The sequence below is a fragment of the Dipodomys merriami genome, unplaced genomic scaffold, assembly GCF_024711535.1.
Source record: "Dipodomys merriami isolate MVZ:Mamm:240054 unplaced genomic scaffold, mDipMer1.0.p SCAF_1, whole genome shotgun sequence".
Taxonomy (NCBI): Eukaryota; Metazoa; Chordata; class Mammalia; order Rodentia; family Heteromyidae; genus Dipodomys; species Dipodomys merriami.
In genome coordinates, this window is record NW_027202270.1 from 92807519 (window position 1) to 92825064 (window position 17546).

At 40.6% G+C, this 17546-nt stretch overlaps 1 protein-coding gene across 1 annotated transcript in view; it reads right to left on the minus strand.

The window, feature by feature from the left end:
* Positions 1-3793: 3793 nt before the first annotated feature.
* The window catches only part of Stxbp6 (syntaxin binding protein 6), a 276813-nt gene continuing 263060 nt past the window's right edge, over positions 3794-17546 (minus strand). The window contains exons 5-6 of the mRNA XM_070026055.1: positions 16001-16158; positions 3794-7478 (exon numbers count right to left, since the gene is read on the minus strand). Of these exons, the coding sequence (XP_069882156.1) occupies positions 7455-7478; positions 16001-16158 (182 nt within the window). The 3' untranslated portion in view covers positions 3794-7454. The remainder of the gene's footprint in view (positions 7479-16000; positions 16159-17546) is intronic.

The window sequence follows — 17546 nt, forward strand, 5'->3', positions numbered from 1 at the left end:
CAACTCATTTATGTCACCCTCCTGGCATTTTGTTTGTTTCTTTCTTTATTGTCAGTGCTAAGGAAAAAACTCAGGACCTCACCTGTGTTAAGCAAATAGTTCCAACCCCCAGGCTTTTTTGTTTTTTTGGCCTAAATGCCAAGGCTTCTGACCAATGTTGAAGTCTACTAGTTTCTCCATCATTGTGACATTAGGTCTAAGAAAAGCTCCAGAAAGAAGCTACTGTGCTATGGAAAAAAGATATATTCTCCATAGTAAGGAGGACTGTATTTTCCTTTCTCAAAACAGTAAAAGATTGGTTTTAAGATGAACCAACAGAAGTTTTAAGCTTCAATCACAAGGACGTAGTGTTATAATTAAACACCTCAGTGCTCAGCTCAGAGCATGGAACATTCCTTTCTTTAGAGATCGTGGATCCTCCAAGTCTGTTTAGAGCTCAGGGTAAAGCTCAGAGAATTCAAGAGCTCATTTTTTTTTACTTTTATATCACCTCATCTGACAAATAATCTAAGCGGCCAAGTGATACACTGTATTGGGGAGGACTCTGTGTCTCGTGTTAACAAGTGACACTTAGGACTTGCAGGGCAGGAGCTTCTGGTCCAACCTCTGACACATCTACTCTAGGTGTCCTGGGACCAGGCTCCCCTTAAAATGCAGCCTGGAGCAAACTGAGCATGTGAAAGATGGTGGGGAGGGAGGGAAGTATGTGATATAAGAAACAAAATCAGAAAACCTTCTCTCCATCCTAGAGAATCAATAGCATTAAAAAAAAGATCAGGCAACCATTGATAATTTACACCTGTAATCTAGCTAATCAGGAGGCTGAGATCTGAGGATCACCACTTGAAGCCTGCCCAGGCAGGCAAGTCCAGGAGACTCTTATCTCCAATTAACCAGCAAAAAACTAGACAAGAGTTCCAGCCTTGGAGAAATAAAGCTAAGGGACAGTGCTTGAGTTCAAGCCCCAGTATTGGCACAGAAAAAGAGATCTAATAGACACAATATGAGCCCAAGAGCAATATAAGCAACTCAGAATCATAAAACCCATCAGGATAAGCCTACCACTCTCTGACCTCTCTGTAGGTCTTGTGGGTTGCAGGAGGCAAGGGAGCTGCTTTTCACAGCAGTGTCCCATAGCACCCAGACGGATGGGCCACCATCCGTCTCTGAAGACCTATAGGATGCAGCCAAGATTCAGCAGAAAGAGCTTGTGGTAGAAACTGCAGGGGAGGGAAGTGGGAAGTAAAAATGATGCAAGAAATCTGTAGGCTTCAGATGAGGCCCAAGGGAGAAAACATGATGGAGTTAGGGCAGAGGTTGCCCTGTGGCAGTAACAGAGCTCAAATGAATTTCCTTGATAGTTTTAATTTGCTGTTTTAAATCTAGTAAGCATCTGGGGAAGCCAGGCCCACCATCTGGGACCTGTGGATCTGCTCCTCTTTTTTTTTCTTTTTGTAAAAGGCAGGATGACAAGGGACATCCAAAAGGCAAATTTAGGAGTCAGATGTGGACATTATTTTTGTTCTTTTCCTTTCCTTCCTTCTTTCCCTCTTTTCCTTTTCTCTCCCTTTCTTTTTCTCTTTCTCCCTCACTCTTCAGGGCCTGGACACTGTCCCTTGGATTTTTTTTTCTCAAGGATGGCACCCTAACATTTGGGCAACTCCTTTACTTGTGCCTTTGGGTGGGTAAGTGTGGATAGGACTCATATGGAATTTCTTGCCCAGGCTGGCCTCAAACCATGATTCTCCGAGCTAGGCCTATAGACACCATTGGTGTCTGGTCCAAATGTGGACATTTCTCAGAACTCTCCAAATAGTTGGGACAGGAAGCCAAGATGTCACTGTAAGCCAATATTTTATTGGTAGGTAACCGTTTGGGTAGGATGAGCTAAAGGATGATGGGAAGACGTGAAAGTATAAATGAAGGTACAATAGAAAGGTTAGGTGAAGGTATAAATGAAGATAAATTTTGCACCAGGACAACTTGACTATATAAAACCCTTTTACATGTGCTTATGGTTTGGATCTGGGATCCACTCATGGTAGTGTTACCTTTGGAAGGTGGGCATAGTGGAAGATCTTCAGGGTCTAGGGGGTGTGGCCTTTGAAAGAGCTGGTGGGATTTTAGGCTTTTTCTCTATTTTCCACTTTGTGGCCATGAGCTGAGAAAAGTTTGATATGATGAGAAGTTTCCGCTCCGTGGTACTATCTCCACACTGAGGCTTCAAAGCAATGAGTCTGTCCGGTCATGGACAGAAATTTCCAAAACTAACGACCTTTCTTTCTTTTTATAGTTAGTTACAGAAAGGAAGCAGATATAATTTCTTCATTTCCAAAAAGGACATCTATCCTTTGTGTTATCTTACTGATGGGGACTTTCAGGGTGCTCACCTTTGGACATTAAGTGGGACTGGCTGGTATGGATTCTTTTTTCATGTCTCTTATGTCTTTTTTTCTTGCTAGAATAGGGGCCCTAAGGCTTTTCCAGTTTCACTGATTGCTAGGAAGTACTAGCTCTCATCTACCCATATTCATATGGGCAAGAAGGTGTCACAAAGCAAGCTTGTTTGTTATACCCAGGCAAGGTGGGAGAGAGGCTCACAGAGTGAGTATTGATAGAAATTCTATGTAGCCATTTGTAATTCATTCTGAAATATATTATTATTTCTTTTTATCCTTCTTTTTCCTAGTTCTTTTCCTAAACTGCTTAGACACTTATGTCAATAATTTGTCTCAAGCATGTTCTCATTGATAATAGGGATAAAATGCTATGTTAACAAGTAAAAAAACCTTATTAAGAAAATGATCATCTTTGTGAGATAATTGGCTTACAATGTAGTTCACAAGAGCCGGAACTGTTTTTTTTTAAATTTTTGAAGTACTAGTTTTTAAAAAATTAAATCCAAGGCCTTATACTTGCTAGGCAGATGCTCTACCACTTGAGCCATGCCCAAGCATGGCCTTTGCCTGTCATTTTCCAAATAGAGTCTCATGTTTTTGCCCTGCATAGCCTCCTATTTTCACTTTCCATGTAGTTGGGATGACAAGTGTCCACTATCATGCCAAACCTTTTATTGGTTGGCATGGAATCATTTTACCCAGGCTGGCCTTGAACTATGATCTTCTGGATCTCTGCCTCTCCTAGCTAAGATTACAGATGTAAAGGCACTTGTTGAACAGCTACTTTCAAAAGCACAATTAAGTCAAGATCCTCATCTAGCCAAACTCATCTCATTTTTTTCTCTGATGAGTGCAGACTACAGTCTTTTCCTTCTCCCTTACAGATCTCCCAGGAACTCTGTTTAGTTCAGTATCCATGCCAACCTGGAATTGGCTGTTATACCAAGGCAGTCTCCCAAGCCACTCCCCTCCAAGGCAAAAATGGTAGCAAAGGGTGCAGCATTTGCTTTTCCATAACACAAATGGACATAAGACAGTCCTACCTTCTCTCCAAATTAAGAGTATGAAAGTGGTGTGGGGGACAAGGACACAGCTATCACAATTACTGAGTCGAGCATATCAGTAACCTTAGCTTAATTATTTAGCAGAACAAAAAAGGGAAAAACAGGTAATTTTTGCTGGAAAGATTCCCATTGTGCAAACCACGGTTATTTTTCTAGCCTTTCATACATCTAATTTTTCCATTCCACTGTTTTAATAAAACATTGTCACCATGTGCGTTGTGGTCTAGACATCTTCTGCAGGCAGCGTTTTCCATTTGTAGCAAAAATGTAATGTGTACATGCTTGATAGTGTTTTTGTAGGTTCTACAAATAACTGAGAGAAACCAACTGTCACCACAGAGTTAAAATATTTAATGACAAAATCAGAGTTTGCTGTAATAGTGAGTCAACAAAGCAGTGTTACTTGTCTCTGACTCAAACAGAAATGATGTTTGATATCTTAGAGCATTTCTAAAGAATTAATAATTGTACAGCAGACATTAGCAGCATTACAATTCTGAAAATTAAAGAGTGAAACCTACCTCGAATATCCCTTTTTTAGGGCATTCTGTAAAGAGTTTTACATAAATGCACAACTTTTACTAGCCACAATATTTAGACAGATTTCACTATCATTTTAAGTCTAACACAGAATTTTACATTTTTTTCCAGAGCTTAAAAAAAGTTAACTACTCATCTTGTTACATTTTACAAATACATTCTTTAAAATGAAATAGTAACCTGAATAACGATTGCATCCTTCCTGTACACAGATATCTAATAACACTAGTGAAGAAGACTACAGCTATGATCCAGGAAGAAGGAGTAACACTGGAACGTTTCTTTTCCTAATATGTTGCCAATAGAATCTGAAAAGTCTTTCACAGAAATATAGTTATCTCCAAAACTCATAGTGAAGTGCAGAAATAGAACAAATGAAATGTCTTCTAATAAGCTCAATGAATTGGTCCCAAATGATGTTATTTTTTTAGCAGTTTCTTCTAGTTTAGATTGTGTGAGTATTTTATATTTCAGCACCTTCTATGAAAGAATAGCAAAGAACTTTCTATGTATCATTGGGTTTGCTTCTGCAAGAGGCATGGCGTATGTGTTGGGCAGTAGTCAAATCAGACATGACAGAGGTCAAGGGCATTACCATGCCTGAAAACTAATAAAAAATAGGAAGCTATAATACAATTTCATATGGGCTTTCTTTTCATTCCAACTATTTCCAACAAGTCTTAGGTCTAGAAAGAGAAACAGTAAGAAGGGACAGGCTGTAGACTACTTACGTTGATGAACAGTAACTCTCAGAATTCTGCAAGGAGGGCCAGTCTCAGGTTTCATGGTTTTCTTTTTTTTTTTTTAATTTAATTTAATTTTATTTGTGAATATACTGTAAAGAGGAGTTACAATTACATGGGCAGGATAATGCGTACATTTCTTACCAAGCATTGCAGCCTCCTCCTTTGTTTACCCTTCACATCCCTTCCCAGCCTCCCCCCTCCCCCCCATCCCAATCATGGTTTTCTTATAATCTCATGTTCAATACTTAAGATGCAGCTTCCCAAACACGGTTGTTACATAGCCTGCCACCAATTCTTGCATTTAATTGATTGTCATGGGGTTTTAGGCTTACTCTTTCAATTATTTATTCCAGTGATTGGCCTCTGAAACCAGAATTCAATCTGGAAAGATGGACACACAGGTCCTAGTGCATGTGGTGCGCATATGTGTCTGCATGGTTTCTCACTAAAGTCTGGAAACGATACCTGTTTGAGTTTTGTTTTTTAAGGAAACATACACTTCTAATGGTACTCACCAAATGGTATAGTCATTGCTTCTCTAAATTGTTAAGACACCAAAAGAAAAGTATAAAATATTATGGTAAACATCTACACTTCGTATTTTTTTTATAGTTTCCTTCAATTGGATTATTTCTTTAAGAACACTGAGACATTTGTCTCCAGCAAATCCTATCTCTCTTTTGACATGTACTGTCTATGATTTTTATTTTCCCACTGATAACCTATCTCCCTCCCTGTGGCTACATTATCAGAAGAACTTAAGCTGTTTAAATTAGAATTAATAATCCCCAAGTCATCTTATACTGCTATATAAAAGGCTACAATACAGACCTAATTGGCTCAATGGACAAAGAGAACAGGAAGGACACTGAAGCATCCTGGAAATCAATGCATGGCAGTCAGGGCTGACATCACTTCTGGGATGTGTAGCTTGCCTTAGTTTCATGAGCAGCAAGCACATCATTTTAGGTTTAATATTTTTTTGTGCCAGTACTGGGGCTTGCACTCAGGGTCTCACATGCTTATCTGCTCAAGGCTGGCACTACCATTTGAGCTGTACCCTCACTTCTATGTTTAGCATTTTAACCTTCTAAGAAACAAAAACTCCAGCCTCTGACTCAAGAACAACATGCATTGGAACAGTGTATGACTAGCCAGATGTAAGTCGCTCATGTCTGCAATCCTAACTACTCAGGAGGCTGAGATCTGAAGATTGCAATTTGAAGCCAGCCTGGCAGGAAAGTCTGTTGAGACTTTTATCTCCAATTAAATAGCAAAAAAAAAAAATGTTAGAATTGGAACTGTGTCTCAAATGGTAGAGTGCTAGCCTTGAGCACAAAAGCTCAGAGGTAGCACCCAGGCCTAGAGTTCAATTCCCCCCGTTCCCCCCACATACACACAAGAAAAGAAAGAAAAGAAAAATATGACTAAAAAATATGGCTATTTCTATTCAATCTGACACCAATGTAAAGGCTTTGTGACTGAAGTGTTAGGTCAGGCCAGGCAGGTTACAATTGCTATGATACACAATCTGTCAAGAAATGTAAGTTAAATTACATTAAATAAATAGATAACAAGAACATCCAGACCTCTAAAAACCAGATACCCAGAAACTAAAGGCCTTTTCTGTACCCTAGGATGGGTAGAGGCTTGTAAAGATGAAAAAGATTTTGAGTGTAGCATCTTTTCACATTAGCATTTACAGAGACCTTTTATCTGGATTTTTTTAAAATGGTTTTTGTTTTTCTTTTGGTGCCAGTACTGGGTCTTGAACTCAGGGCCTCATGCTTACTTGGCTTAGTTATCTACCACTTGAGTCATACCTTCAATTCCTAGATAATCAATTTTGGACAAAAACTGAAGTTCTTTTCAGCCTCTGTAATTTGAGACAATGACAAAAAAGAGAAAAACATCATGAAGAGACAAACTTTTAAAGTAAGCTTTTCCTTAGGCCTTTACTCTCAAATTTTTATCCTTCATATGATAATTCTAAGTAATTAGCCTGGAAAGAAATAGCAGACATATTTAAGCTGCAGCTCAGAAAGTAGATTTCTATTTGTGTTTCTGATTTGTTTCTTTGAATGCTGGTGATGCTTCATGCAAAACATTAATATGCAAAGAGCAAAATCTTCTAAGACTTCTATTTCCTCTGATAAACCCTAGTGTTTTCCACGATACAGACATGTCTCAGAATTTAGAGTAGAATTTAAATTCTACTCTTCAAATTAAGAGTACTAGGGAGAATGAGGGAATCCAGTCTCTGCTTGGCCTTTATTTTCGTTCTGTAAATATAACATCTGATGTCACCACACGAAGCTATCTTCTTGCTTATATCAGAGAGGAAAAAAACACATGTTGCCAGTTTAGACCCATCTTAGTTTATCATTTGGTCCAAATTTCATATTTAAACTACAAAAAGAAAAATCTCTTAAAAAGGAAGATACATTCACTCACAGACACGCAATGGAGGAAAAAAATAATCCAAATGAAGCCTGATGCTATTGTAGCAAGATTATTAGTGAAATGTATAAACACAACACTTGTTCATTCATATTAACATCTGAAATGAAAAAACAACAACAACCAAAAAAAATCGTCAATGTCCATATGTGGAAAAAAGAAGCAAGTGGAGGTCCAGAATTCTTGTAAAAACTGCTGAACAAACGCTTCTGTTTCTCCTAAGAGGGTCACCAGGAGGCAGCTTCTCAACATTTGTGCTTCATGGCCAGCTAAAGAGAGAGAGAAAGGCGGGGGGACAAGAAAAGGGAGACCTTATTATAAGCTCTTATTTGCTTCTCCATCCTTACCTTTATAAAGGTAAGAGTCTACTGAGCACTGATCACTTACCAGGTAATACCAGTTAACACTCGGTCAATCTTACAACACTTTCCCAACTAGCTCCCTGGGCATTTTGCCAGTTATTCTTCCTTTTATTAATTCTGTTGGTGGATATGTCCCCTTAAAATCCCAACTGGAAAATCCATCACACAGAAACAAGTGGCTTTCCCTAGGGCACACCCTTAACTATAAGGATTTGCTGACAATTCATTAATTGTATAAAAACCTCAACAACATGCAGACTCAATCAGAAAACACCTATTCAATATCCTGTACATTTAACCCAAACCAAAGGTAGTAAAAACTAAATTATGTTATGAGCTAGGATTGAATGATAAACTAAATACAAACTTGGATTTACTACTTTTCTTATTAGTATTTGAGAAATGTAGTCTATTGAAATGTTAGATCTCTATAAATGGGAAACCCAAATATCACTGCATCATTCAGTAGTTTCCTCAGTTGAAGCCTATGCTGATGTGCTTAATGAAATAAACAGGTAGGGGCACAGAGCATATATTATATCAAATCTTAGGTAGGTATAGTGGAACATGTTTGTGGACCCAGCTACTCAGGAGGCAGAGATAGGAGGATTGTGGTTTGAGGTCAGCCTTGATAAAGTTAGCATGAGACCCTATCTGAAAAGCAACTAAAAAATAGCAAAAGAACTGGAGGTATGGACCAAGTGTGGAGCACTAGGTCCTGAGTTCAATCCCTAATATTGCAAAAATGAAAACAACAACAACAAAACAAATCTTATCCAGATCTTTGTTTCAAGGAACACATACAAGGCAGAACAGAGTCTGAATCATCATTCATGTGTTCAGAGTCTGACATGAAGGATTAATTCCTGTAGTTAGGGCAGAAAGTGACTGGGCATCAAGTTCTGTGGCTCAGAATTCCTTTGGGTAAAGAACAGATAATGCCCTATAGTCAGAGGATGTATAGAAAGCCCTGCTTTCAGCATCATGAGCAGGTTTTCTGCCTCTTAGAACTGGTAGGGGCTCCCACTCATTACCCCAGTGGATACTGGGGGTCTGTGTCATCCTAGAAGATGTCAATAGTCCATTCTTCCAGTAAAACCTAGTGCAATCATAGATTTGTCTCCCAACCTTAGACCGTCCTCCAGGAGAAGCAGTATCACTTCTGCATATGAGCGGCAGGAGTAGACCTAGCCTTTATTGGGAAGTTAATTTCTGCATGGGAAACCTCATCAGAAACAGTCCCAGGTACCCCTGTCTGACCATACGAGTGAAGACCTCCATAGGCTTACCTGTCACGGTGATACTAAAGTTGTTTTGTCAGTTTATACAGTTGTGAGTATGCATGGGTTACCACACTCAGTGCTTGGGGTTTTGTTTCTGTTGTTGGCTAAGGTCTGGAGGAAGTTAGTTAACTTCTGACTTCAGACAGGATATGTGTCAATAGAATCTAGTGTAGAACCCTCAGATCGGCCCCACTCTGTGGCCAGACTCTGAGCCCCTTTTCTGTCCGGCCTCCTCTTCCAGCTCTGACCAGAGTTCTATACATTATTTAGCAATGAGGACCATCAAACAAACACAGAGCTGTTAAGCATTGTACATAATGAATACCAACCATAAATATTTGATCTGTGCCTCTGTCCTGCTATTCACTGAGCTGTTAACTTCCCATTAATGGGCTCACGCCAATTCCCTGCAGCTATTCATCTTCAGCAGCAACTGTGCTGCGATTCAACTCAAACCCTAATTCTTATGGCAGCACATCTAGAGTGAAACTAAGAGGAGCTCCAGCTTGTGACTAGCTATGCTTTGTGGAAATACAGCGGATGGGATGATCTATTACTTGACATATTATGGTATGAAGGTTGTGTCTTTCCAAATTTCCCATGTTGATAATTAACCCTCCAGTGAGATGGTAATAGGAGGTGGGGTCTTTGGGTAGAGATTAGATCCTCAGAGTGAAGTCTCTGTGAATATAATTAATGACCTTATGAAGATCGAGGGAGTGAGAACTTGTCCACTTTCCATGAGGGGAGGACCCTGAGAGATTGCCATCTGTGACTTGGGAAACAGGCCCTCAGTAACCACAGAATTTTCTAGCACTTGATCTTGAACTTTCTAACTCCAGAATTGTGAGAAATAAATTTCAAACAATTTCTATGGTTTATAAATTTCCAAATCAGTGTATAAATTTATAGAATTTATAAAAATTAAAGTTGATCACATTTTGTTCCAGTAGCCCTAAAGGCCTAAGAGAGGGCTTTTTGTAGGACGTTCTGTAAGTGTAGGTTTTAAACAGTTCCTTGGAATTCAGAGCTTTAGAAATAGAAGGTAGGATGGGAAAACAGAAAGAGTATTGGACTGCACAGGATCAGCATACTTGCTGCTATAGATTTATTGTATGAGCTTGAACTTGGAAGTCATGGCTCTCTCATGCCTTGGCTTCCTCTTAGGCCTATAATAATTTCTCCAACTCTATGGGTTAATTTAAATTCCTACTGGAATTAAAATTTTTCCTTTTGATTTCTTAATATCTCACAGAAAGGCTTTTCTATCTCTCAAAACTATCTGACCTAAGTAATGATAATAAAAATGGTTACCAGTATTAGGGAAATCCTCCCTTTTTTTATGTGCTAGTGCTAGGGCTTGAACTTAGAGCCTGGGGGGCCGTCTGATACCCTTCTCTTCTGGCCTAGAGTCTTAAGGGAAATAGCTATTTGTAGAAGCAAGAGATAAAGAGAAAGGGCCCACATCACTCTCTCCCAGTGAGAGCAATGCTACTCACCTTTCCTTCCCCCACAAACAGGGCAGCTCCGTATTCTTTTCAGTGACAAATGTCAGCTGAGGATGTCTAGGTGTGGGTAATGTGTTTGCCTGCTGACTCATTGCCCATGTGGGTTGTCAAAGCAAGGCACACATGGCAGCATTGTGCTTTTTGGGGTAGGGGAAAGAGCACAGGGCTGCTTTTATGGTAGAGTTGTGCTTTCCTAATGGCTGGGCCTGGGCCAAGCCTACAGTAGTTCTCCACTTGTACAAGCCAGGCTAATTGGAACTGCAGGGAGAGCTGGGGTGGTGGTGAGGAGGGAGAAGGATCATTTTCCATCTGTTCAGCAGGGCACAAGTGCCCACATATCCTGAGGAGTTGTGCAAAAGTGATCCAACTCACTCTCCTACCTGGGTTAGGAGGGGTCCTGGGAAAGGTTACAAGGCCAAAGATACTTTCCTATGGCTACTTCAGAAGGGGTGCCAAACTTTCTATCTGCGGTTGGGTGTCCTTATTCAAGCTGGAGTTTGCAGAGACTGTCACTTTGACTTCTGTTCTCTGCTTAGCGCTGCCATGTGTGCTGTGCCTTCACTCATAAACCCAACCCACTCTTTATGAGTCAATAAAGCCATACATCTGGGGGGTGGGAGGTCTGCATTCTATCTCCCCTCCTCAGTAGGCCTGGCTGGGACCTAGCCAGTGAATGACATCTTTGTGCTAATGAGCCTGTGTCACAGTGCCCAAACCAGGGGTTCTAGCTCCTAGGAAAATGGCCACACCTTACCTAACTAGGTTAAAATGCTCCTTAGAAGGGCTACCAATATGGGTCATGTCAGGACATACACTCCAGTTTTAGAAAACTGAAGTCTGACTCTGACATTGGCTCACACTCACACAGCAACAGATTCTACCAGAGTGGAAATCAAATCAAAGGCTGTCTAATCCCTCTCTTGATTCAGCCTTCTCCACGAAGAGTGGCTAGATGCCTGGCCCAGACCCTCCTTCTCAATAAACGCAGTGGTCCCTGGATGAGGGTGGCCCATCAATTTCTGCTCTGACAGATCCTGTTTCAAGGGAGGTTCTCTGTTTAGGTTGTATCAACTTAAAAATTATTTTAAAGTAGTTGTTCAAAAGGGTTTCAATCCAACATGTCAATTTGTGAGTACAATGCATCTTGAGCTATGTTCCCCCTTTCATTATTCTCTCTCCCAAACCGACTCATTTTTTCCAATTTACTTGGTTCCATTTTCTCATATGCACATTAAGTATTATGACTGCATTTCCCCATCTGTCTTCTCTCTATTCTTCTGTTCCCTCTTCCTTTGACCTCAATCCCTCCTCCTTCCCAAAAAGAAAAAGACCCCATATATTCCAGCTTCCTGCTATTTGTTAGAGGAATCACACCACTAGGCTCTCCCCTGCATATACCGAATTTAGTGAATACATTTAAACATGTGTGTGTGTACAAATGGCCTTGTATATGCTTACAAATATATTTATAATTTAGATCTAATTTCCACATATGGGAGGAAACATTCAACGTTTTTTTTTTGTCTCTTGGAGCCTGACTTACTCACGTAATATGTTTGTAGGCTGGTATCGGCTTTACTACAAGGCCCTCCTGCCTCCTTGCCTTTGAGCTGGAAAGTACCCAATCTTCACCTCTATTCCTTCCCTGTCTTCCTTCTTGTCACTGTACTGAGAGTCCTTAGTTACCAGTCACAATTACAGCGCTCAGTAAGTGGCAGCAGGGGAACAGGGTCAGCAGAAACGAATCACTTTTCTCCACATTCTAGAAGATGGGTCCTATTATTAATTAGTTCTATGTTACTCATGAGAAACTGGGAATAGAGAAATTCAGCACTAGCCCACTATCACCAACATGGTAAATGATAGAGTTAGATTCAAAAACAAGGTGTTAACTATACCACATTGTTTCCCAGCCATCTAGCAAAACTTGGCCACAGTATCAGGGGAATAACAAGTTGAGCCAAGAATCCAGGCCGTGTCAGTGCTTGTGAATCCCCCAGAGAGAGCTGTTGATGCCATGACATCCAGGTATTGTCTGTCCTACCTTAGGAAGAATGATTTCACAGCTTCCTCAGTAACCTGGTTCATGGTTTAGCCATTAACCCAAACCCCTATTTTAGCAGAATTTTATCAGCACACTGTTGATGGATCTGCTTTGTATGGAAGGGCATGAAAGATAAGTTTATTACTATGACCATTCCCAGATGTGAGAGCAGTTATAAAATTATTTCTGTTATCCCTTTCTTGCACAATTCAACTTTTTACAAGCTCTTCCAAGTTCTCCTTCCCCCTCCCCCAACATTTCAATCATATAAGATGTCATTGTTGTTGTTAGAAACGAAGCTTGGGCTGGATTTCTAGCATTTCCATATCATCATTTCCTTGGAACACAAAGGCTGCAGAAGTGAGGGAGGGACTAGGGAAATGGTGAATATGAGTCTACTCTCTCTGCGACAGCAATCTAACTCCCAGCCTCCAGCAGACTGCCTACATTTTCAGACAGATCTGACATATTCTCCTCTAGGCTGGCATATTTCTCCTCTGGGGAACTCCACACAGGCCCCATAAGGCAGCAGGGCAGTGGGGTCATCATGGTAGAGAAGAAATGACACACCCCAGACAGGTCTGAGCCAAGAAAGGAAGCATCCACTGGAATTGAAGCCCCCATTAGGGCCTGAGTGAGATTTTCCCTTCGTTCCTTCCTTCGTTCCTTCCTTCGTTCCTTCCTTCGTTTGTTCCTTCCTTCCTTTCTCTTTATCTCTTTCTCCCCCTGACCTCAATCTCTGTCTCCTTCTTCCTTTCCTTCCTTTTTATTTTGTGCTGATACTGAGGCTTGAATTAGGATTTTGCTGCTCTTATCTTTTTCACTTGAGTGACACATTACCACTTGAGCTACAGTACCACTTTTTGATGGTTAATTAAAGATAAGATTCTCACAGACTTTCCTGACTGAGCTGGCTTTGCACCATGATCTTCAGGTCTCAGCCTCATAAGTAGCTAGGATTACACCAGCACTCTCAGCTGGGATTGAATTTGGGATTTGACACTTGCTAGGCAGGTATTTTATCACATGAGCTCTTTCTGATCTGGATATTTTTGAGATAGGGGCTCACTTTTTGCCCAGGTCAGCCTGGACTGCCATCATATTTATACTTTCTGTTATGAGTGGGATGACAGGTACACACCCCCCTGCCCAGGTTTTTCTGTTGAGATGGGGACTTAGAAACTTTTTTTTTTGCCTAGGATTTCCAGGTACTCTGATCCATCCAAGTAGCTAGGACTACAGGAGTGAACGACCAACCTAGCTACTTGATACTTGGATTGGTTCTTGTTTGCCCCATGAAGGTGGGACATTCTGTTGAAGCAATCCCCCTCCTCCCAAGGAACTTATGATGATGATAGGATAATACAAGTCATCAACTGAAGTTGTTTCTGGAAACCTAATTTTCTAATCACTGGGCAGAGATGAATAGCCTACTGACTCAAAATACAATAACAGCTGTAAATTCTATCACTTGATCAGTGGGTCCTTCTTCTTTTCAGTGTATGGTTGCTTTACATAATGGCTTCCAATAATTTTCCACTATCTTGCCTTTCTGAAAGGCGGTTATCAGTGAGATTATGAATGGAAAGGCTCCGTGCAGAGCCCAGTCATGGGGAAAGCCCATTGTTAGAATTCAGAGGCAGCTCCGTACAGTCTGGCCACACTCAGCCACGCTCAGAGGTCAACTTCTGAGTTCAGAGCTTGCTTTGTGTATGATAAGTGATAAAGGCATAGAAGATAGGACATTGGATACACAACAGAGAAGAAATAGGATGGAAACCACATTCTAGAAGCTTCAAGGTCACCAGGCCCCTCCCACCCTTCCCCCCCCCCCCCCATAGCTTGAGAGTATTTTAATAAACCTTTGCAACCATTATTATGTAAGGACATAGCAATTTTTATCCTCCCTGTACGACACCTCCTGACTTTTACCAGTCAGTACACATCAATGTTAACGATTATTTTGAGCCTAGTCATAATAGATTACTTTTGTCTGGTTTTGAACTACAGAATCATACTATGTTTTCTATGTCTGGCCTCCTTTGTTCAGTAATATCTAATTTAGCCTTGTTGTCTTTTTTTTTGGGGGGGGGTCCAGTCGTGGGGCCTGAACTCTGGGCCTGGGTGCTGTCCCTCAGCTCTTTAGCTCAAGGCTGGCGCTCTACCACTTGAGCCACAGCACCACTTCTGGCTTTTTTCTTTTTGCTTATATGGTGCTGAGGAATCGAACCCAGGGCCTCAGGCTTGCAAGGCAAGCGCTCTACCACTGAGCCACCTTCCCAGCCCTAGCCTTGTTGTCTTGTATCATATCTGAATATACCACAATTTATCCATTCTCTGGTTGATGAGACATTTAGGTTGTTTCCAAGTTAGAATTATTATGAGTAAAACTAGTATGAATTTTCTTATACCAGACTTTTGCTATATAGGTGAAATCAGTTATGTTAGTGTATGGACCCACAAATAATATTCTTCAATATATACTGCAATTTTTTTTTTTTTTTACCAGTCCTGGGCTTGAACCTTGGGCCTGGGCATTGTCCCTGAGCTGCTTTTGTTCAAGGCTAGCTCTCTACCACCTGAGCCACAATGCCACATCCAGCTTTTTCTGAGTAGTTTATTGGAGATAAGAGTTTCACAGACTTTCATGCCCAGGCTGGCTTCAAACCACAATTCTTAGATCTCAGCCTCCTGTTTAGCTAGGATTATAGGCATGAGCCACCAGTACTTGGCAAAACCATTTTTGAAAGTGACAATTCCAAATACAATATAAGAGAATTCTAGTGTTTCTACATCATGGACAACAGTATAGTTAGCCATTTGTATTTGTCATTCTAGTGGGCCCCAAAGTGGCACCTGATAGGTTAAACTTGCAGTTTCTTTATGATGAATCATTTTGTAAGCAGCAAGCAGCAATGGATGATGGATGCTACCATGGATTCTTTAAAGTCTTGGCCAAGAGCAGGGGCAAACTCTGAGACGTGATCTCATTCTTCTCTTAACCCTGATACTTGAGCCTTAAACTTCCGTATGGAAACGAAAGATGGTATCTATCTATCTATCTATCTATCTATCTATCTATCTATCTATCTATCTATCTATCTATCTATCTATCTATCTAACAATCTATCATCTATCTATCTGTGGATGTACAATCATACAAGAACTGTAGCTTGAACTCAGGACATAGGCACTGATCCTTTATTTTTTGGCTCAAAACTGGTGCTCTACCACTTGAGCTGCTAGGACATATCACATGGACTTTCCTGCCCAGCTTGGCTTTGATCTGTGATCCTCAAATATCAGCTTCCCGAGTAGCTAAGATTATAAGTGCTCAGCCTAGTCCATATTTCTTAAAATAAAATCAAGATCAGAAGGTCAGGCATGGGACATGGGAAAGAAAATAACCTCAGAATCCAAGTACAAGAAGACAGTTTGTTTGACTCTGCTAAGTAGCTGATGGAGATTGCCAGAAGAAGAGAGGGAATAAGAAGATGGTTTTGTTTCTCCCACTCCAAGGTATGTTGGCAAGCCCCTCCCTCTCTCCCACTCCCTGTCAAATAGATCTGAGACTCCTGCCCTCTGTTGGCCCACCTTGTGGGCAGTTTCCGCAAACTGCTGGGCACTGTTCTTCAAGTCTTCTGTCTTCTCTTCAGCTCGGCCTAACCTTTCCCCACGCTCATTCAAGGCCTGACTGGCCTTCTGTACTGCGCTGGTCACACTATCGGCAGCAGAATGAAGAATGCTGTTTCCTGGAAAGAGAAGAACAAGGACATCAGGAACTGGTTCAGCTAATCAAGTAACCATGTCATGGAAAGGCCTCTGGGGTTGTGGAGCAGAGTTTCTTTGTTTGTTTATTTATTGTCAATATGTGGGCTTGAATTCTTACTTGGCTTTTCTGCTCAAGGCTGGTGCTATACCACCTGAGCCACCCCTTCACTTCCAGCTTTTTTTTTTAAACTGTAAGAGTCTCATGGATTTCTTTTTCCTGGGTTGGCTAGGAGCCCCTGAGCATAACTTACATTTCTTTTGATTCTGTCTAAAATGGAGGATGAACAATCACAGCTAGACTTCAGGATTTGGAAAAAAATCTGGTGCTTCTTTCTATACTCATCCATTCTGCCAGCACTTTTACTGGTGAGGCTGGAAAAGATGGGGTGTATTTGAGTTAAGACTTGGCTTGCCAAGGTAAACTAGAATCCTGAGATGTTCACACATTAGGGAAGTTCAATAAGATGTATCTGGATCTTATGTGCATCTATTTCCTTCTGACCTGAAGTTTATGTGAACAATCAAAGGAAAAATGGGGCCACAAGGATTTCCTAGATATAATTCTCTGTATTTCTTTTATCCAGAAAGTAAGCATCATCCACCACCAATGTATGGCTTCCAAGAATTATGACTTAGTCTCAAAGCTCAATTTACTTCTTAACCTTGGCTCAGAGGGTTGGACTCTATTATATGAAATATGGATTTTAAGCATTTTATGGCATCAAATCATTATGGAATCAGCTAGAAGCAATTTGATACTGCCTAATTCAGGAATGATGATACCAAAGGAAGTTAAAAAATATCACATCTCAAAACTATTGCATTACAGTCTTGATATTTCATTTTCCAAGACTGAGCAGTGGTGCCTAATCTACTGAGAACTGAACTTGCACAATGACAACCAAAGAAAGTATATATCTATTGCTAATATTGTGTGGAAGATACTCAATCACATTTAAAGTAATAGCTTTTTGTCTTTGAAAGACTTTATGATCATTTAATTTTTTGTTCCCAGGATAGATACATCTCGCCACAAACAGCTCTTAATAGAAATGAAATTTATTCTGGGATCAGCTGCAAAGGCTTCCCATATTCTCCTCTGGGGAAGAGTCTGTGGTCTGTGGAAAAAGATCTCAGGCTTAATCAAAGTAGAGGAAGCACTTAAGAAACTGTTTTCCATTTTTCTTTTTTTAGGAGTGGATTTCAAGGCTTCAACCACACAGTAAGAAAAGGAGATGGGCTTAACGCTGTGTTACCAATTGCGGCTAGCATCACATGAAGAGTGAAAGAGAACAAAGTACAAATGGGTGGGAAGTAGAGAAGCTAGAGCTTGGGAGAAATTTAGTAGAGCATGATTGAGAGGAAAGAT